Source organism: Microtus pennsylvanicus, chromosome 1 (assembly GCF_037038515.1).
Source record: "Microtus pennsylvanicus isolate mMicPen1 chromosome 1, mMicPen1.hap1, whole genome shotgun sequence".
NCBI lineage: Eukaryota > Metazoa > Chordata > Mammalia > Rodentia > Cricetidae > Microtus > Microtus pennsylvanicus.
Window position 1 is genome coordinate 29,926,760 of NC_134579.1, and position 21,820 is coordinate 29,948,579.

Sequence of the window (21,820 nt, forward strand, 5' to 3'; positions counted from 1 at the left end):
CAGGTCTACATTTCCCAAGTCTCCAAAGAACCCACTACTAGTCTAAGGACCATCAGTCTCAATGGATTAAGTGCTGTGTGTGTGTGTACATATATATATATATGTACACACAGACACACACAGGTAATCTTAATGCAACACTTTTAATTCAGTTCTCTACTCAGGTTACAATCAAGTTGCAGATATAGAATTGTCATTCAAGTTATCTGAGGTTTAAGGAAACAGCTTGCATCTCCTGAACTGAAAATGTATGAAAATAACAAAAGCAAAATGTTGGTTTTAAACCTAAAACTAATGCATTTAATAATAAAAGTTCATATAAAAAGTCAATGCTTAAAAACATTTCAGTATTTTAAAACATAGTCTTCCAAAATGAACTTTAAAGAGCCAGAGACCTAAGAATCATCAATTTCCTTCCTTGCTAGGAAGCTTTTCCTCAGTTTCCCTTTAGGCTTACTTTGGTGTTCAGGATCTCCAATTAAAAATGTAGTCATTCATTTCCACATTCCTTAAGGATGACTTCCCCAGTAGTGGTATTTGACTGAGCTGCTGCAGGGTTTTGGGATGCAGCCCACAGTTAGCAAGGTCCTTAGGAGCATCTTTCTGCAGAAATACAAGTACACATCCATAAACACATTAGTTCTTCCACACGGAGTTTTTAACTAATCACCATACACACTGGTAAGTAAAAGTCACTTAATCATGGTTACAAGACCTTCAAATGTGACAGGTACCAGGTCCATTACGGACTGTTGTTAAAGTCTAAAGATGGTTAGAATTCAAAGGAGAGCAGTTAGGATGGGGAGACAGAGTTGGGGTATCCAGAACCCACAGAAATGCTGGGCAGGCATGATGGTGCACCTGTAACTCCAGCCTCTGAAGATGGAACGTGAAGCAAGCTAGCTGTTGAGACTAGGCATGTCAGTGAATTCTGGTTTTGAAAAGGCCCTGCCTTAAAAAGGAGAAAAGCAATATAGCTTGAGCCATCAGTTCCAGGTGTTTATGTGCAGTCCCCAATGCTGTGCCCAAAGCACATACAAAACTGCAAATAACATACATGAAAAACATGTAAATAATACATGAAAAACAGGGAAAAGCTAGCTCTAGTAAATTGCATTCCCATAAACTACAAAGAAATCAGGCATTACTAAACTTCAGTTGTGAGGGCAATAAGTACTTTTTAGGTTTGGAAAGTTTTAGTATTGCCTGATTTCATAAATTTTATGATGTACATGTGGCTATTCCTTAATTCATAATTTGCTTTATAACTTGATACAAATCTGGTGTATCATAAGTGACATTTCTCCCAGCAAGAGGACACAAGCTACAATTGAGACTACTTACTCTATGCGGTTCCTTCTCCAGTGGCAGGCAGACATTGAATGCAGCAGTTGGCTCATGTGCATACATCCCAGCAGAGAATGACCCTCTCTGTGAAGATCTGAGTAGCATGATCACAGATTGCAGAGCATGAGGCATGACAGGACCTGTGATCTCCAAACTAAACTTGTCTCTGTACCCAGAAAGATCTTGTGTCTTTACATTAATGCTTCGTGCCTTCAGAAAATTGAAAGAAAAAGGCAATTAGGATCATAACTCAATCTGTCCCTTAGCTTAAGATGTGGCCAGTGCATTTTTACTCAGGGTTTCTTCTGATAGGAAACACGAACTACTTTTGTTTCCTGAGATGGCTACATAATACTTAACATGTTGCTTCACGTTCCCTGTTTTTGAGATCTGTAACTACTTGTGGGTATGTGATTGCATTGGTACATAAAACGGGATTAGGCGACTTAAATGACAAATGAAGGGAACACCAAAATGTTGCCAATTATAATTTATCCAGTATGGGGGGAGGGAAGAAAACCAAAATTCAGTGCGCACAGTGGCTTAGGCCTGTAATTCTGGCACTTGGTAGCAAAGGGTCAAGAACTCAGGGTCACCCTCTGCTACAGTGAGTGTGAGGCTAGATTGGATTATGTCATATGATAAAGTCATAGGATAGATACATATAAAGTACACATATTCTGAGAAAGGGTCTCAGGTAACCCAGGTGATCATCCTTCCACCACACGAGCTCTTACATAATATTTATTTTTAATGGGGAAAGCAAAAACTAAACTACTGGGAATGTAGGTCAGCATACAATGTGTCAATATGCCCCAAACCCTGGCTCAGTCTTAGTACAGAAAAAACAAAGTGCAAAGCATACTACAACAATTAAAAAAATTCCCAAGTATAAATTTTAGGCAGGGGGTGTGTGTCTCACTATGTAGCCCTGGTTTTTTCTGAACTTACTGAGATCTGCTTGCCTCTGCCTCCCAAGTGCTGGGATTAAAGGTGTGGTCACCACATTGTGCCTGGTACCTGTGGGGGTAAGAGGGCATCAAACCCCCTTGGAGCCAGATTTACTGATGGCTGTGAGCCATGGTCATGTTGGTGATGGGAACTCAAGTTGGGTCTTCTACAAAAGCAGCAAATGCTCTTAAATACTGAGGCATCTATCTCCCTAGTCCCTAGGATTACTTTTTCAAAATGGGGAATTTGAGCTAGGCATAGTGGCACATGCCTTCAATCCCAGGCCTCAGGAGACAGAGTGGTCTATGGAGGCAGTTCCAGGGCAGTCAGGGCTACACAGGAGTGAAACCCTGTACTAAGAACCGCCTGCAGGCAAAGGACATCCTTGCTCACCTTAAGCATTTGCATCGAGGCACCTCGGAAGGCTACGGGGGATAAAAGAGTTGGAGGGAGGCCTGCCTGTGCACCGGAGGTAGCAACTAAGCTCTTGCAGTTGATCAAAAAATTGAGCAACGTGAAAGTGTTGAGTCCTTTCACCAGTACAACAGATTCAGGTCTGTGATCCATTTGTACTTCAGTTTTTTCTCTAAGTCTGAAAATGACAATCAAGGAAAGAGCAAAAAAAAACAAAAAAAGTACACGAAAAAAAAAACCAACAAAAAAATCCCACATCAAGCTGCCTTGATTCCATATGTTTGGGGCTCCTCATCTCATTTCACAAATCTAAATGAAATGCTGACCATTTGAATAAGGTAGATAGAAGCCAACAAAAACTTTGCACTTGACCAACGTGGACTGTCTTTACTTAAAACAGTGGTAAACCATTAACTCAATAACAACAGAAAGGATACAGCTTGACGGAGATCATGTCTGGCTTTTTAATTTGATCTTGCACACCTATCTCTTCCAGCCAAGAAAAGCTTTCCTCTTCATCTTCATCGCTGGCCGCTGGCTCCCTAGGAGACTGCTGGTTAGAAGCATATTTACCGAGAGGGCGCTCTGACAGCTCCCTCAGAAACTGGGGACTGTGGAAAGCCTACATAAGCACATACTCCTCAGACTCCAGGTTTGCTTCTCGTCCTTTCTTCTTGCGGCCACTTTCTTCTAGCAAAGGCAGAGAGAATTCAACACCTGCATCGGGAAAGTAAACATAACTCAGTTTTCTTAATTACCACGAGTGTCCTACTGCTGGGGACACAGATGTGGCTCTCTATTAACCAGGACTCATCTTTATCCTTCCCTCCCTTTCCTGATCCATAATGGATGGGTTAACCCAGTTTTAAAATTATTAAAGAGGCCGGGCGATGGTGGCGCACGCCTTTAATCCCAGCACTCGGGAGGCAGAGGCAGGCGGATCTCTGTGAGTTCGAGACCAGCCTGGTCTACAGAGCTAGTTCCAGGACAGGCTCCAAAGCCACAGAGAAACCCTGTCTCGAAAAACCAAAAATAAAATAAAATAAAATTATTAAAGAGGAAGGTTAGAGAATTGGAAATGTCAGAGAATTGAGAACAGGTGAGATGATTTAGTGGGTGGAGTTCACTGTCTAGCACTCACATGGTGAAGAAATGAGCTGTCCTAACCTCCACATGTGTGCCACAGTATGTGTGTACCCACAGAAACACATATGCACACAAAATAAATACATAAATGTAAAAATGTTTAAAAAAGCAAAATCAATTCAAAAGACAGTGACTTTGGGGACCTATTATGTACATTACTTCAGAGATCAGGAAAAGCAGCACAATTGACTTCCAGTCACATTTAAGAGACAGCTTTACTAATAGGACAGAAAAAAGAACTCTGAAAAAGATGAACTAAATCTCTTAAAATAATATTGATAACCAATTTGTAAAAGACAAAAAGTGTTTTTGTTTTTTTTTAAAAACATCTTATGTGTATGGGTGCTTATGTCTGTGTACCTCTGTGTATCTGGTGCCGAGACGCCAGCAGAGGGCACTGGATCTCCTGGAACTGAAATTCCAGACAGTGTTAGCCACCATGTGGGTGCTGGGAATCAAACCCAGAGCCTGTGTAAGAGCAACTATCTCTCCAGCCCCCAAAGTTCAGCATTTGGGGCAAGAGGGACTCCCAACCTTAAATCTAAACTATTACCTTCATTTTTCATAGCTTCTCTTAAACCTCTAGTTGTAGGAGATACAAGTGCTGTGACCACATCACTTCCTGCTAATCCTGCTGCCCGGAACAGGACAGTAAACTGATAGGTACAGACGTAGAAAAAGGGGCAAAGCTTTGTCTTCAGCAGATTATACAAAGAAGTAAAACTCACAGACCTACAAAGCAAAACAAGGTTTTTACGTGTTAAAACATTTTAAACTTAATTCTGACAAGTAGATAAAAACAACATAAATTTTATGAGTACTGAGCGGAGCCTCTGCAGCTTCGTGAGACTTGTTTGAGGACTGCAACTGGCATGGGTGCTGCTGCTGACTCTTCCATACTGTGGGTGGGGGGACACAGGTTCATTCAAGCAAAACTCCTGACTGGCTGCAGACTCTGAGCCACTTCCATGGAAAAGCATCAACAGACAGGGAGCGGCACTGAAGGCTTAGACCTGTCTATGTACTTATACGATACAGACGTCAGACATTTGGGATAAGGCTGGGAAAAAAGCAAAAGGAGTCCGCGCGGTCATTACCAGCCCCTGATGAAGTCCAGAAGCATACAGAACCCTTAGTCATGCTAGAGAACCCTGCTTCTGCACGTTACCTCTGGAATGCACACGTCTTCTGGTCTTACCAGTCACTCAGTAGAGTTTGTTGCAGAGTTTCATCATTTGACCATGGACTGGGCTTTCCAGTCATCTTCTTATCAGCTCCAATTCGAGGGAAAAGTGGCAGCCATGAAAAGGCAGGGTGAAGCCAGTAGACAAGGGTTTGCTGGAAGGCACAACGGAGCTCAGTGGAGAGCTTGGGATCCTAGACTCCAGAGCAGAGAGTGGACATTGTTACTCATCAGGAAGATAAAAGTTCACGAGAGACACTGATATATCATTTAATCTAATTCTAAAAGATTAGCTGGGAGTAGTGGCTGAACACCATTAATAGGAGGAAGGCAGATCTCTGTGAGGCCAGCCTGGTCTACAGTGAGCCCCAGAAAAGCCAGAGCTATGTGGAGACCTTGTCTTAAACAATCCCTCCCCCAAAAAAATATTTTTATTTTTGGTTTTTCGAGACAAGTGTTTCTCTGTGTAACTGCTCTGGTTGTCCTGGAACTCACTTTACAGACCAGGCTGGCCTTGAAATCAGAGATCTGCCTGCCTCTGCCTCCTTTTTTATTTTTATCTGTATGTGTGCCTGCAGTTTGAACACAGGCTCTCTGGAAAGTGTGTTCCCTTAACCACTGAGCCATCTTTTCAGCCCAGTCTAAGAATTTTTAATGCTTTTTATGAGGAAGCATCAGCAACTGTCATGGAGGTTAAAATGTAGTCTGTCTTTCTGGACAGCACACAGTGTGTGGAACCATGCATCAGAAAAAGCACATCTGCACAGACGGGCCTCCAGTCGCTGCCTTTCCTGAGGCATTCAGATGATGGGACAAGGGGTGTGTGAAGAGAAAGCAGTGTGGATTTTAAGGACAGCTCCTTCTACACTTAGCCTGAAACACCAACATAGACTAGTGGGCTCAGAGGTTATAAGAACCGACACCCATACAACAAGTTGGGATTTTCTTGTGAATGCCTTTAACCGTAGCACGGAGGAGGGTAGAGACAGGAGCATTTGGGCTTGCTGGTCATCAGGCTAGCTAAAATATTTGAGTTCCAGACTCATAGAAACCCTGCCCGAAAGAGAGAAGATGACACAGGACTATTGCCTTTGGCCTGAGTGAGCACGCACTCACACTTGCATACACACACACCTTCCCACCCAGGCTACTTCACTTCAGACTTACCTCTACACTCTGGGGTAAAGTGACTTCTGTGGCCCTACAATGCTGGACAAGACCTTGGGCTTCTTCCTGTGCTTTCAAATGATCTGCCCAGGAAAAGGGTTGAGAGGAGGTGAAAAGGAGTCGGGTTTTAATACTCCAGTCCGCAGGTAACTCAGCACCTTCTGAAGAAGTCGTATCTGATTCAGAGAATGGTACATGTTGACTCTTAGAAGACAATGAACACAAAAATTAGAATTTCCATAAAATTCTTTTAATACAAAGATCATAGTTATTCTACTCCTGATCACTAAATGTCAAAATTTAGGGATGGTCTAAAATTAAAAAAATATTCCACCTGTGAACTCTAAAAGGAGGTAAACCAAGCTACCAAGAGAGGACTCCGGCCAGGGACTCTGCAGGTAATGGCACCTGCCTAAGCCTGAGCGTCTGAGCTGGGAGGACAAAACTGGCTCCTGAGACCAAGCAATGCATAAACTAAGTGAGTAACAAGCTCAGGAAGGAGGGATCACATCTCACCAGGTAAACAAGAAGCTGGGGAGGTGGGGTCACATTTCACTTTTTAGTTTTACAGTTCTATCTAGTACTGCAGACACGAAGGAGAAATGTCCTAGGATTTAACAAGTATGAATCACAGTGACTAGGACCAAGGGTTAAGCAACCTTGGTAGAGCTAAAATGGGTTTAAAAAACATCTCCTGAAGTATTTTTTAAAAAAAAGGAAGGAAGGAAGGAAGGAAGGAAGGAAGGAAGGAAGGAAGGACAGACAACCCGCTGTTCAAGTCCATATGCTCCATATCCTAAGGATTCCCTCAGGGAGCAGCCTAATAAAATATCCTGCCAGGGGAGTTGTCTCTGGAAGGCTGTGTGAAAGCCGGAATGGATCCTGTGAGCTCTTTCAGTCTGTTCCCATTAGGACAAACTATACCGTGTGGGAGCCACCAATGGAGCGCAGACTGCTAGCTCAACATGCAGGACACACACAGCAGGCTTTGGCCACCACAGCCCATACTTATTATCACAACACTAGTATGGAAACGACCTCTCCAACTTCTGTTTTTGATTTGAAACCAGGGTCTCCTGTGTTCCAGGCCTCAACCGTCTGCGTATCTGAGGATGATCTCAAACTTTCGAGAGTCTTGCTTTCACTGCCATCATGTCCCACATTCATGTGAGGCTGGGGCTCCAACCCCGAGAGATGCTTGCATGCTGGGCAAGCATCTCATGGACCAAGGAATAGTCCCAGACTTTAGGTTTGTTAGTGAAACTAAGTTTCCAAGCGAAATGCCACTGAGAAGTGTTTCTTAGAACAGACATTTCAATCATATTTAAGAAGCAGTACCTGGGCTAGGCCATCAAAATGGCTCAGCAGGTAGAGGCACTTGCCTCTGAGCTAGACTGACTACCTGAGTTCAACCCAGGTACCCCACATGGAGGAAGGACTGACCTCCAAATACACAACTACAGCACACACAACAAACGCAGCTTTAAAAAGTACCTGCGACAGTTCGATGACAGTTCTTTCATGAGACGCTTCCTCCCACGGCAAATTATTTTCCCCATTAGAATCTAAAAGCTGAGGTTAAAAAAATAAGTTGTCTTTAAAACTTAAGCGATGAGGGAACTTGTTTTACATACAGAAGGCCTTGCCTGGCACCCCAGTCTCTGAGAGTGGGGACTCAAATCCATATACTACCAACGTTTCTTTCCTTCACCTCAGGGGGAAGGGACAGACAGACACATTTAATAACTGATAATTCATTAATCTTAGACCAAAAGAGATAAACGCTTGTAAATTCTGACCCGATTCATCCTCAACAGTCCTCCATGTCCACATTTATTTCGAGTGCTCGAGAAAAAGGAGGACCTGAAGGAAGCTGAGAAGGCAGATTCTTGTGCCTGCCCATGCGAGCTGCCTTGCAGGATGGGGTTTTCTGAGGACTTTACGAGCTATCTTCCAGAGCAGCCCCCCACCCCCACCCCAGGACACAGGGCTGCGGCGGCTGTTCGCGCCCATTCCCACCCCTGACCACCGGCTGCCCGGGGCGGAGACTCACCGAGCTCGGAGCTCCCTGCGGACCCCGAGACGGCTGTTCGCGAGCCTCGTCGGCGACCCGCGGCCGGTTGTCCAGGCGGGCGAAAGGGTTCCTGCGGGCGACGGTCGCGGCGCCGCCTCTGCCGCCCGAGCTCGGGAAGGAGCGCAGGGGCAGCCCGGCCGCAAGCGCCGCGCGGCGGGGCGTGGGCTCCGGTAGTGCGGAAGGCACGGCGGCACCGTGGTTCCGAGACCTTTTCCGGCGGAGCCGCACAATCTCCGGCGGCCTCTTGAAGCTGGGCGAGTAGCCGGGAACGGATACAGCCATGGCGCAACGCGGAGGAGTCCCCGCAGCCCTGCCGGCGCTTCCCGCGCGCCCCGGCCCCGCCCCGGCCCCGCGCTGCTCGCGGACTGGACGGCCCCAAGGCCCCGCCCCGCCGCGGGCCAGCCCCGTTGGAGCATGCGCACTTGTCCGCCCCCACCCCGCCCAACTGATTTGTCGGTGGCCGCTTCCGGCCGGGAGCGCACCCCCAGCAATTCGGCCGCGAGGCGGGGCGTCGCCGAGAAAACGTCACCCAGCGCGCATCACCCCGGAGGGCACGAAAAGGGGTCGCCACTACTGCAGCGGAGACGGCGTCAGCCCCGGCTACGGAGCCCGAGTGCAATCAAACAGCACATTTGAACTGTGGGGATGGGCAGTTCAAGTGCAGTGAGAGACGCGGCAGTGTCATTCTGAGAGGCGGTGAGGGCCGAGGCCTTGCTGTAACCCGCTGCTCTGAGCACCCACAGAGCTTCAAGCTAGACTCAAGCCAACTCTTCCATCCTTGTCCCCCGTGCCCGGCCACCCCAGCCCTCTATGCAAATGCTATGCCACTGTAACAGGACCAGGTACTATGATTCTGTATGATCCTGGAGAAATTCAGAGTGAATGAGTATTTAAAAACAAACTTTAAATGCCAATGGATTACTCTGAAATCGGAAAATACACTCAAATGCTAAAATAATGGCAGCAAAGGCTTGTTAAGAAAGGTGTTGAGAATGGAGTTAATACAAAATCAAATAACATTTTCATGGTATAGCAAAAGCTTGTGAGGATGTACTGACAGGATAGTGTGGCTTTTGCTGAAAGCAGTTTTCTTTATGGAAAGAATTTCATAGCAGAGGCAAATGTATAGCTACAATAACAAAGGTTTTTGGTACATCCCTTTCAGATGTTAAAAAAGACCTGGATTGTTTGCACATTAATTTTGCAAGTATTTTTCAAATATGTCAAATAACCAAACATCTTATTATGGTAGGAAAACAGGCTTAAAAATAGAAAAACTTGTTTGATCTTCCTTGATTTTTCTCAACAATTTCCAAAGAAAACTGGCTTCATAAACTGGTATGGGTGCATCCAACTGAGTTCTGAGAAAGAAAATTAAAATTGAACAACTTGCTTTTTTCTTTCTTGATTTTTCTGAACAACTTCCATGGAAGCTTTTGCCTCATACAGTGGAATGGGTTCATCAAGTAGCGGTCTGAGGAGGAAGAACGACATCAGAAATGTCAGGCACAGGCGCGCAGAATACACAAGAGGCAGCAGCTCACACATTGGGCTAGAGTCTGACTGTACTCTAAAAATCCACACAGCTTGGTGGTGGTGCGTGCTGTTAGTCCAGTACTGGGGAGGCAGATGAATCTGAGTTCCAGACCAGCCTGAGTAAGTCAGCCATCAAAATAAATAAATGAAAATTAAAAAAAGAGAAATCCAAACAAAATTACAAACTTATCCATTAATATTTTTATGGTTCGAAAGAATCCTTTCCTTCCTCCTCCCTTCCCTCCCTCCTTCCTTCGTGCTGAGAGTTCTGGAGACTTGGAACTCACTAGGCTGGCCTTGAACTCATAGAGATCCACCTGTTTCTGCCTCAGAAGTGCTGGCAATAAAGGCGTTTGCCACCACGGTCTGTTTATTTATTTATTTAAGACCGGATCTGGCCTGTTAGATAGAACCCCTGATCCCTGCCTCATCCCTCCAGGGCTGTGAATACAGGTATGTTCCATAACATTCGGTTAAAACATTCAAGTTTGGAAAGATAAATATACTACTTTACTTTTAAAGTGACACCAAACCCAATTAAAACAAACATGGTACTTTTTCCACTTGTCAAGCCATGAATGATTTCAATTTGTTTGGCAAGAGGGTTGAAGGAAAGGGAAATGGGAGATAGAGACTAGAAGTGTGGGAGAAAAGGCACAAGATAGAAATCCGCGGGACACTGGTGCACAACCAGACACACTCTGCTCAGTGTGAAAGAGCAGCTGTTTATCTAAGGTGAAGCAAAACAGCGGCACTAGGCATACCCCAGAACTGGAATAAAACAGATGGCTACTTCTTGAGAACAGAAAAGAACAATCATTTAGTTTTTTTTTTTGGCATACCTGAAAATACCAGCTGATAACTTCTCCATCACGTCTCTTAAGATGCGTAACTGGAGGCTTGTTAAGGTGACAGCTATTTGAGAGGGGACTAAGTAGGTCATCCAGTAAACACAGGATGCTTGCCTCATCACTTTTATTTTTCTTTTTTTAAAAAAAGTTTGTACTTTGAAATTCAAAGTGGTATTACAGCAACTAGAAACTGTCAATCACTTCTAAAACAAAGAGATCTGAGGTGTTCCAGGAGCACAAACTTCTAAAGACAAGTGTTGAGAGCAGCGATGGGCAGTAAGCAGTGACCGAGACTATCTATCCTCCAGGGGCGGTTAATGGAGTAATACATGGCTTTCATTCCTGCATTATGCTTGGTCTTCAGCACTTACATCTCTCACAGGAGGTAAACATATACCAGTTAATTTGTTGATATCAGGTCAAACTTGTTTGCATAAATTTCTTTATTTCAAAATTTGTTTCAAAAAGTATGGAGGAAAGCTAATTAATATGTATCTATATTTTGGTAGTTTGAATGAAAAATGTCTCCCATTGGTTCTTGGTGCCTAGTTGGTTGTGTTCTGGAAGTTATGGAACCTTTAGTTGGAAGTACTTTGAGGGGGGTGGGCTTTGATGGTTTTATGGCCTCATCCCTGCTTCCTGTTCTCGTTAACCCAGGTGCATGCTCCTGCTGTGAATCTCCCTGGAACCAGAAGCCAAAACAAGCCCTTCCTTTTGTAAGTTGCTTTTGGTCATGGTTTTATTCATAGCATCAGAAAAGTCACTAATATACTATGCTACCAGCAATCAAAAGAATATCCACATGAAGAAAAACTAAACAGAAATAAGAAGACTCTAGAGAGACGGCTCATTATTAAGATCACTTGCTGTGTTTGCAGAGGACCAGGTTCGGTTCCCAGCACTCAGTGGCAACTCACAAGTATCTGTAACTTGAATTTCAGGGGACCTGACACCCTGGTCTCCTTGGGCACCAGATGCACAGACAACGTGCAGGCACTGACTCATATACAGACATATACACATTAGGCAAAAATAAAATAAAATAAAATCTAAAAAATCAATTTTCCAATACTTGTATTTGTAAAATTCAAGTATAATAAGAGTTAAGTGTGCTACCTCTTAAGGTGCCATACAATGCCAGTTTAAAACAAAAGAAAATATTCTGCCTGTCTCATTACCTCCGATTCAGAACGAGTTAGACCCTGGGGTGTGATTGTGATTCTGTCTCTTGCTACATGTACCCTTCTCACAGTCTTTCCATCTGTGAAATGGGGCTACTTTACTCAGACCTCATAGACTTAATGCTTCAATAAATGTAGGTACCTGTCTCTCTGTCAGAGGCGCTCCAGGAAAGACCACAGCTAGCTATAATCTCACTGTCACAGTGGAAGAGTTAATGTATAGAGTCCAAGCCAGCAATTCAAATTAGTAGGAAAAAGGATATAAAGGTATTTTCCCTGTTGTACGTTTGACAGATTCCAAACTTCATCATTAAGGAAAGCCACCGTCGCTCCCTTGAGGAAAAGGCAATGGCTGTCTGGAGGATCCAGCTTTGACGGAGGAAACAAAGACAAAACAACTACTATTACGTTGAACAGTAGAAAGGTGCTCACACCAGAAAACCTTTAATGCAAATTAAACATTGTAGAAGCCACAAACTCAGCTACAGCTTTAAGAGCTGTTTATTAACTGTTACATTTCCTTCCTATGTCATGACAAAATAGCTAGGACAGGGCAGATGCAGGGTCATTTGGAATCCCGGGGATAAAATGGTGTGGCTTCTGGCTACTATCAGTCACCTTGGTATGTTGGAAAGTCTAGACTGGTATGTTAGATCATAGTATTTGTACATTAAATATGATACATATACTCAATTAGAAGTCTGTTAAAAATATAAGCTTGGGAGGTGATTCATTTATACACACAGTAATATCAATTTGGGTTATTAAATTATGATATTATTTATAAATATTACAATTACTAAGTTACCCAAATTTTTAGGGCCCCAGAGATGGCTCAAGTTACCAATGTGCTTGCTGCACAAACATAGGGACCCGAGTTTGAATACCAGTACGCATGCAAAAGACCATGCAGCAGTGCGCATCTGTAATCTCACTGCTGGAAATGCAGAGACAGGAGGATATTTGGGTCTTGATGCCAGCCAGTCTAGCACAATGAGAGATCCTCTTTCAGAAGGTAAGGTGGAGAATGACAGAGGGAGATTCGTTCATCTCTGGCCTCCCTTGCATGTATATGTGCATCAACAGATAAAAGTATAATTTGAAATACAGTTAAAAATCCAGAGGCCACTGTGAACAATGAACTAAATACAATTATAACTCATTCTAACTGAATGCACTTCCCTGCCCAATAGAATTTGACCAGTATGCACTTAACATAGAAAAGACGCTATATTCCTTTAAACATAACTTATGACTGTTCTTTGCTAATGACATTCCCTTGGTGTAATAACAAGGCTTTATTATTTCTGACAATACCTGAAGGTTTTCTTCTGTTGTTACCCAATGGCCTCCAACACCAAGAAGTGTGATGATGTCATGCTTATGTGGGAGTTGGAATTTTACAGCTGGTTCATCATCTTTACTATATAATCTCACTTACAAGTGAAGAGTTAAAAAAGAGAGAAAAGGTATATTTTATAAAAGTCTGACAAAATTAATTTTGCATATCAGTCTTTTTTATATAGCAAATAACATTTTTCTTAGTAAAAGGCAAACTCAGTTAATTTAAGCTACAGCAAATGTACTCTAGACTTAATTAAAATTAAATGCAAACAAAATAAATTTTGATTTGGAAGCACGCAAGATAATGGAAGCACAGCTATATCTTATGCTAATTCTAACAACTATAGCTTCATACAGTGGGAGAATGGCTGTCTCTTTAAAACACCGAGTCACACACACTGAAACACAACTAAAAAGTGACCACATTAAAGTACTATTCACTTCTACTGATGATTTTTGAGTTCATTTCAAACCCCGGAAAACACATATTAGAAAGGAACACACACGATGGCTACAGTCGTACTCACAATAAAATACAAATACAACTGTTGTGCGGCTCACAACACTAATCCTTCGGGAGTAATGGTGCCACCTAAATGTGCACAGATTAGGTGTGAGATAAATCCAAGTTAAATTAAAAACGTCCAAGAGAGTGAATGGTACATGCTTGTTTTCCCCAATAGAGGGTACAGAAGTCGCCTATCCTACAGAGATTGGCCATGCAGTACAAGTGGCTCTGAAATGGGGGGCAGGTGTGTATTATGGGGACCAGAGAGTATACTGATCATGGTGACATTCACCTTTTGCTGTTTAAGCTTCAGTGCCTAAGGCTTAAAAGGCAAGCTCCCTCTTCTAAGGACATTGAGGTTGGCAATCAAGTGAAGGAAATATATTTTAAATAGATGAGTTTTTAATTAAAAACAAACCCTTAAATGAGACTTCCAATTTAATGAATGCAGTAATAATTAATTCCCAGTTATACCCTGTCTGCAATTCATCCAACTAAAAGCATCGCATCATCAACTAGAAGCTCACTGCATAGGTACCCACCTCCTACATCTATGACAATATCTACTCCCAGGCCGCCTGTTTCCTCCAGACAGCTTTCAGCCACATGGCCTTTCCCATTAGAGACATCAATCACACGGGCTGTAAAGGACAGGAAGTCAGGCAATTGTACTGTTCTCTATGTGATGAACACAAGTCAGGAGGAAGGAAAGAAAAGCCAGTAAGTGTCTGTCTTCTGAAACAGCTTCAACAATTAATACATTTAAAGGAAAATGTCAATTCTGCTTAAACCTTTTCTCAAGGGATTCAATATTGACTGAAAAGTATCAATCTAAAGGTTGACATATTCAGTAAAATGAACACGAGGACATTTGGAGCTACGGCTGTTCTGTTGACAGAGGCCAGCTGTCCATGAACACAGGCTAGATGGCCAGGTCCGGGAACCCGAGGATGGGGCCCAGACACAGCACATACATCAGGACCAGTGAGAGCAGATACTTTGTTAAGCTGCTTGAGATTTCATAGTATGCAGAGCTGTGTCGTGTGCTTGTATACTACGGCACGCCCTCAGAAGCTCGTCATCCTTTCTTATTCATGGACCCCCCACCCAAAACAGAGACCAATCCTGAAAGTAAGGAAAAGGAATATGACTGGTTTGGGCAGAGTTAGGGAAAACCAAGCTAATTTTAATTGGTCGCATTAATTAAATATACAGACATACACATAAACATACTTCTTTTATGGTGCTAGGTGAGGGGTGTGGACAAACCCTAGCCCTATGGCTGACAAGAAAGCAGCCTAATACTGAGCGGTCTTTAGCTCCTCAGAGAATTACAGCAATAGAAAAATGAATTACGTTAATAGTACAACACAACTACAGAGAGTTGAAAAAAGTTTCTCAGAATTTGAACCAATGAGGATATAATTTTATTTCCAAGCTGTGCAGGTTGGATGCCCAATCTAACAGCAGTCTGTGACTCTCTCGGGTGAGGTGGGCAAGAGTGGAGAGCAGGGACTGGGAGGGCAGAGGCAGGGGCGGGGGTAGCTCAGAAGTTAAGGCAGTCACTGCTCTTCCAGAGCACCTGAGATGCGTTCCAGGGTTCCAGGTTCCCGGCACCCATCAGGAAACTAACAATGGCGTGAAAGCCCAGCTCTCGGGCATCTGATACCATTTTACACTCTGCCAGCACCAGCACACATGTGACATACATACACACAAATAAAAGTAAATCTTAAAACAAAAAGCCTTTTAAAAAAGACACTGGAGCAATCCAGGAAGGGCAGAATTAGCCAATAGGAAACATTTCCAAGAATACAATTTTAGCGTTCTTTCTCCATTCTAGTTCCTCTCCCCATCTAGCTGTGCTGGAGATTAAACACGTTTTCATACATGATAGATAGGATTTTTAGTGAGCTACAACTGAGAACTCCATTCTCTTTCCTCTTTGTGTGTATATGACCATTTGTTGATGTATGTAGGTGTTGTACATGCACATCCATGAACTTTAGTGTGGAGGCCGAAAGTCCACACTGGAAATGCTCCTCAACTGTTCCCCATTAAACAAATCAAACAACCCCCACCTATTTGGCATTACATTTATTGTGTGCAGATGTGCACAAGTGTGTCACAGCACATGTGGAGCTCAGAGGACAACTTCCCACCATGTGGGTCCCAGGGAAGGTACGGTGGCAAGTGCCTCTGCCCCTGCGCCATCTCACTGGCCCGTCTACATCTGTATTTATCGAAAGAGGGTTTCCCATAGAATCTGGCTCGTGACTTGACCTACTTTAGCTAGCCAGCTTCCCCAGAGGTCCTGTCCAGTCTCTACCTCCTGAGTGCTGATTACAGGTACATGGATTCTGAGGATCTAAATCTCATCTTCCAGTTTGAGTGGCAATTGCTTTAACCACTGTGCCATCTCCCTCGCCCCAATTCTGTTTTCAAATCTTCACTCTCCATCTTTCTCCTTCTTCAGCTCTTTATTACCTTCCTTCTATTTTTGTTTATCTTTGTCAGATGCAAAATGTAACAATGGAGCTAGCTTGGCTGTAATGTTACATGGGGCTGGACTAAAATCTTGTTCCAGTACTCTGTCCTGTCTGTCTCTTGGAGAAATTAGTTTGGCTCTTTGGAAGCTACTTACTGGCTGTGCAGTGAGGTACATGGCTCTTCCCAGACTGCTCTTTCCCCTCTCTCTGCTTGTTTTTGCTTCTCATCCATCACTGTCTCCACTCTAGCCTCTACCTATTCTTTTTCCCACTTTCCTCCAGCGCCATCTTTTCTTTCTTTAGATAGGTGGAGATTGCCATCCTCCACCATGGCCTGGTTTCTATGGATACAGGTTTTACAGAAGACTGCAGTGTTAGAGGCAGAGAAATGCACAAAGTGATGAGGAATGCATTGACTGGCTGGCTGGCTGAAATAGGAGATGCAACTGGTGTTTCTAAATTGTATCAAAGCTGATTTAATTCAGATTTAGTTAAGTTGGTAACCATAGGACAAAGAAGAAAAACAGATGTACAAGGCCGTAGGTTTAGAACCTTAAACAGTGCACTGCCGAGCATGTATGAGGCCTGGGTTTGATCACCGGCACCATGTAAGCCAAATACACAAATATCAGTCATAAGAAACTTCAGGAGAAAAGCCAAATACACAAATATCAGTCATAAGAAACTTCAGGAGAAAAGCCAAATACACAAATATCAGTCATAAGAAACTTCAGGAGAAAACCGTATTACTTAAGTAAATCTGGGCTTAGCAAACACACTAAGAACATTTTAAGACTTATTTTTAGTTTGGATTCTATACTTTGTTTTACCAGTGTTAAGTTTTTTTATTTTTCCTTTTTGAGACAGGATCTCAATCAGTAGCTCAGGTTGGCTTTGAACTCATGATTCTCACTCCACTGAGTGTTGGGGTTCCAGGCAAGAGACACCATGCCTGGCTACTGGTTTTGCATTCCCTGCAAAATTTCGTGTTTTAAATGGTCTGTACTGAGTAATGTAACAGGACACGCACCTACAGGAGGCTGAATCCTTTCGAGATGTTGCTTGTCTTCCAGGCAGCATGCTGTGGAAATCACCTTGGCTCCTCTATGGTGTGCTAACTGAATTGCTATTGTGCCAAATGCCTGTGTGGAAATAGGTTTCAGTGGTCCATAGATACAGGTAAGAAGACATACCTAATACACTTCATAGACCATTTAACACATATAATCCTTTGGCATTGTTTTAATATATTTTAAAATGTTACATAATAGAACAAAGAAATAATATTCTTAAACTTAGCAGGGAAGGCATCTGACATATTCTTTCAGAGCTTCAAGGTCAGACTGTAACCACACATGGAAGTCCAAGGATGGAGGTCTGTGCTCAGAAACATGGCCATGGAGAACAATAGCCCATAACGGCATCGTTTGTCTAAGCTGGTGCCACAGCACGGATGGGAATGTCATCACATCACTTTATAGATCATGGCACTTCAGAGGCACCATCTCTGGATCCACAGGTAAGAACTCTCCTAGCCGGGCGGTGGTGGCGCACACCTTTAATCCCAGCACTCGGGAGGCAGAGGCAGGTGGATCTCTGTGAGTTCGAGGCCAGCCTGGTCTACAAGAGCTAGTTCCAGGACAGGAACCAAAAAAGCTACGGAGAAACCCTGTCTCGAAAAAAAAAAAAAAAGAACTCTCCTGATGTTGGCTATCAGACTACAGTCAATGGTGAGGATATTTCTGCCCCCATCCCAGAAATGTAGGTTTTAGCAAGTTTGTTAAAAAATAAAACTATGATTTTACCCTAAGTTCTACATCTTTTGTTTTGTTTTTTTGAGACAGGGTTTCTCTGTATAGCTTTGGTGGCTGTCCTGGAACAGGAAAGCAGACCAGGCTGGCCTTGAACTCACAGAGATCCACCTGCCTCTGCCCAAGTGCTGGGATTAAAGGCGTGCACCACCACCGCTTGGCTGCACCTTTAAAAAAAATGGATCAAGTAGCATCTTACGGGTTTTTTTGGTGACACGTGTATTATACTTAACATGAGCACAGTTGAGGCTTGTATATGACCCACCTGATAAATGCCAACACCCTTACTAGCTAAGTAAGCATTAGGCTGTAGTTCAGAGTTGGCTGGGATGTCTACAGTAACTCCACAGACCCATGAGCTATTTCGGACTCTGTCCAGTAGTAATGGATAAAAAGGCTTGGCTGGGACATAGCATAATGGTAGAACACTTGCCTAGTATGCACCAAGCCTTGGGTTGTTCACCACCACTGCAAAAAAGAAGGGAGAAACAAAAGTCTTGCCTTGCTTTTTAATTCACCAGTGGACTAGATAGAGTAGTTAGAAGCTGGCACACTAAGCCCAGCTCCAATGTGCTGTTGATAAAAGCTGCCTATAAGGATAAGTGAGAGGCTGGAAAAGAAATCCAACAGTTGAACAACACAGAAGGGAATCTGCAGACACAGCTTTCCTGCAGTTCCTGTGTTCACGGTGTATTGGCCTAAAAATTTTTCTTAACAAAAATCAAGTGGACTCACACTTGCTCCATCCATGATCAGCACGGACTTTCTGGGCGAGAGATGAGAAAGATAATACAGAGCGGTGCAGGCTCGGACGCCATCCCGAATGGCTCCAGCGGCTTCCGTCCATGAAACCTTTTCTGGTTTATGAACTATCACAGGGAAGAAGAAACAATTCATTAGTGCCAGCTCTTAGATCCAGTCAGACTCAGCTCTACCGCATGGACCGCTGACCCTGCTCCACTCTCCTCTATCACTTGAATGTTTCCCTGTTTTTATTCTTCTGCACGGAGAAGCCATTCTGTTATGAGATAAATACACCCAGAAAGCACATACGGCACAGCTTCAGGACCAACTATAAATCACACAACAAGCAGCTGCCTGTCTGGTTGGCAGTCAGTGTTCCAGCCTGTGCTGTGCAGTTTCTCACCCTCCTTCAGAGTCCATCATGTCTGCATTCCTCTGCAGTTCCCAGTTCTGCCCGATTCCGAACCTGGGCTATGCAGAACCACACACTGTGGGTGTGTATATGACACAGAGCGTCTGTAGACTCAGCTCCGCATTAGATTTTAGACGGGAATTTCCTTGTCCTCATTAGGGAGGCCACAGGGGCGCTTTCACTTTATGCTCTTGTAGAGTGGGCCATGTGGAGATCTTTGCTGGTTTATCCACTTGTTAGCTGATGAACACTTGCTTACAGGGTTTGGCAGTTAAATGGCACTGCTAAGGATGTCAGGGCATTGCCTCTGGAGAGAGAGAAGCAGGCCCGCAAAGCACCTGCTGCTCAAGAGTCTCCCATGTCAGTGCAGGTGCTGGCTCTTACTGTGACATCATTTGCTTTCCTGACCTCTCCCCTCATGTCTGCCAGCCTTCAGAGTCTTCTTATGAAGTGATTGTTGACATCTTGGGCAAACTTCCTACTTTCTTTATTATTGTTTTATGGGGATTTCTAATGTATTTCAGATGAGTCGTCTGTTTATATGCTACAAATATTCTAAGCTGAGTATCCTGCAAAATGCTTGAGACAAGACGTGTGTTGAATTTCAGAATATTTGCATACACACAGTGAGCTATGTTGCAGACAGGACAAAATTCCCAATAGAAAATTTATTTGTTTTACATATATTTTATGTATATAGCTTGAAAATAATTTTATTTTATTCTTAAAGATTAATTTATTTCGATTTTGTGAGTATAGGAGTGTCTCCACATACGTCTGTACACCACTTGTGTGCAGTGCCCACAGAGGGCAGAAGAGGGCGCTGGGTCACATGAAACTGGAGTTACAAACAGTTGTGAGTGCCACACAGGTGCTGGGAGCCAAACCCAGGTCCTTCAAAAGAGCAGCCAGTGCTATTAATATTAACTTCAGGACCACATCTTTGAAAGTGATTTTATTTAGTATTTTTAGCAGGCCTTCATTTTGTCTGTAACCTGTCATATGCAGGTAGGTGTGGAATTTCTGACTTGTGGCATCAAGCTGGTACTCCCAAGTTTTAGAGTTTAGAGTATTTTTTATTTCAGACTATAGCTGTTCAACATTTCAACTTGATTGCTCTTTCACTCCCTCTGGTAATGTCTTTAAGAAAGCAGTGCTGGGTGACATTGAGAGCAGCTGACCGGGTGCTGTACTCCGATCATAGTACTGGGAAGCTGTACAGAGGGATATGAGTCAAAGACCAGCCTGAGCTACATAGCAAGACCCTGATTCAAAACCAAAACGGGCTGGCAAGATGGCTCAGCAGGTGAAGGTGTATGCTGCCACTCCTCAGGTCCTGATGACCTGAATTCAATCCCCCAGAAACCACATGGTAGAAGGAGAGAACTGACTTCAGCAAGATCTCTGACCATCATCTCACGTGGACCATGGCATGCATGCACACATATGTACACACCACACACTACATGTAAAAGCAAAACCAAACAATATATAAATAATATTCTAGCACTTCTTTTCTTAAAATCCCAATAATGCCTTTCCATTGCACTTGGGGAAAATGTAAAATCCTGATATAGTTTACAAAGCTCGAAATATGCCTGGGTAGCCAGGTGGTGGTGGCACATGCCTTTACTTCCAGCACTTGGGAGGCAAAGTCTGGCAGATCTCTGTGAGTTCAAGGCCAGCCTAGTCTGCAAAGTCAGTTCCAAGACAGGCTCCAAAGCTACTCAGAGAAACCCTGTCCTGAAAAACGAACAAACAAAAACCTAAATATATATGTCTATGTGTGTACATGTTTACATACATTCATATATATATGCATATATATATGCATACATACAGATGCCTGGGTTACCTGGGTATCGACACACATTTAATCCCAGAATGGGGGGCGGGAGCAGAGGTAGGCAGATCTTTGTGAGTTTGAGACCAACCTGGTCTACAGAGTGAATTCCAGGAAATCTAGGGCTACAAAGTGAAACCCTGTCTCAAAATTAAACAAAAAACCTTCCCCCAAACCCCCTCAAAATGGGATGATAAACTAAAATAAAAATAAAAGTTGTATATTATCTCCCATCAAACTGTTTTTTTCAGATTTTGACTAATTCTTGTGTTCAAATAAATGTGGTATTGTCACCCCTACAAGCAATCCATTCTGATTTGACCTCCTTTTGTGAGTCACGCTTTTCCTGTGACCTGGTCAGAGCAAGCACCAGTGCATTAACAACAGACTAGTGCCACCTAGTGGGCAGATGGAGCATTCACACAATATGGGGAGAATTCCCAAACATAATGAGCTGGGAATGAAACCAAGTACTATCTAGAGTATTTCTTTCTGAAACTCTTCAGGACAAGTATAATCTACATAAGCTTTCATCCTTGGTTCCTGGTCACAACTCCCACCGTCCACTTTATTTTCTAAATGACTATAAGTGTATCTTTCATTAAAGTATTTGGACCTTTTGTTCTTGGTTGCCTGATCAATGCAGGAAAAAGATGGCTTTTATATTGCTGGGGTATGTCAGTTCAGAAGCAAACTCCAGAAAGCAAAGTCCCTCTGCCTTTATGCACTTGACTCTATTGCTGTTTTGGTCTTGGAGTTGGCCTGCCTATAAAACTCTGACACACTTTTCCTGGTAGCAGATATGAAGACCTCCATTTT

At 43.4% G+C, this 21,820-nt stretch overlaps 2 protein-coding genes and 1 long non-coding RNA gene across 9 annotated transcripts in view; 1 reads left to right on the plus strand and 2 right to left on the minus strand.

Moving 5' to 3' along the window:
- Nucleotides 1–129: 129 nt before the first annotated feature.
- On the minus strand, nt 130–8,726 carry Donson (DNA replication fork stabilization factor DONSON). The gene is made up of 10 exons (XM_075960262.1): nt 8,262–8,726; nt 7,703–7,780; nt 6,209–6,412; nt 5,057–5,235; nt 4,412–4,590; nt 3,351–3,429; nt 3,150–3,254; nt 2,692–2,890; nt 1,345–1,557; nt 130–603 (listed from the first exon to the last, which is right to left on the minus strand). The coding sequence occupies exons 1-10, from the start codon at nt 8,562–8,564 to the stop codon at nt 466–468; spliced, it is 1,677 nt and encodes a 558-aa protein (XP_075816377.1). The 5' UTR covers nt 8,565–8,726; the 3' UTR covers nt 130–465.
- A 315-nt stretch (nt 8,727–9,041) lies between these two features.
- On the plus strand, nt 9,042–12,280 carry LOC142843256 (uncharacterized). Of its 2 annotated transcripts, XR_012909603.1 has the most exons (4): nt 9,050–9,124; nt 10,978–11,054; nt 11,327–11,385; nt 12,145–12,280. It is a non-coding gene; the product is annotated as an uncharacterized LOC142843256 (long non-coding RNA). The 2 variants fall into 2 exon arrangements; XR_012909604.1 differs by lacking the exon at nt 10,978–11,054 and having other exon boundaries at nt 9,042–9,124.
- Nucleotides 9,238–21,820, minus strand: part of Cryzl1 (crystallin zeta like 1) — a 42,119-nt gene continuing 29,536 nt past the window's right edge. For 3 of the 6 annotated variants that reach the window (XM_075960275.1, XM_075960321.1, XM_075960284.1), the window contains exons 7-13: nt 18,738–18,871; nt 17,222–17,333; nt 14,245–14,343; nt 13,168–13,286; nt 12,114–12,219; nt 10,661–10,706; nt 9,238–9,756 (exon numbers count right to left, since the gene is read on the minus strand). In XM_075960275.1, coding sequence (XP_075816390.1) covers nt 9,657–9,756; nt 10,661–10,706; nt 12,114–12,219; nt 13,168–13,286; nt 14,245–14,343; nt 17,222–17,333; nt 18,738–18,871 — 716 coding nt within the window. In that variant the 3' untranslated portion in view covers nt 9,238–9,656. Of the gene's footprint in view, nt 9,757–10,660; nt 10,711–12,113; nt 12,220–13,167; nt 13,287–14,244; nt 14,381–17,221; nt 17,334–18,737; nt 18,872–21,820 lie in introns of all 6 variants that reach the window. The other 3 variants (XM_075960303.1, XM_075960293.1, XM_075960312.1) reach the window with 3 other exon arrangements.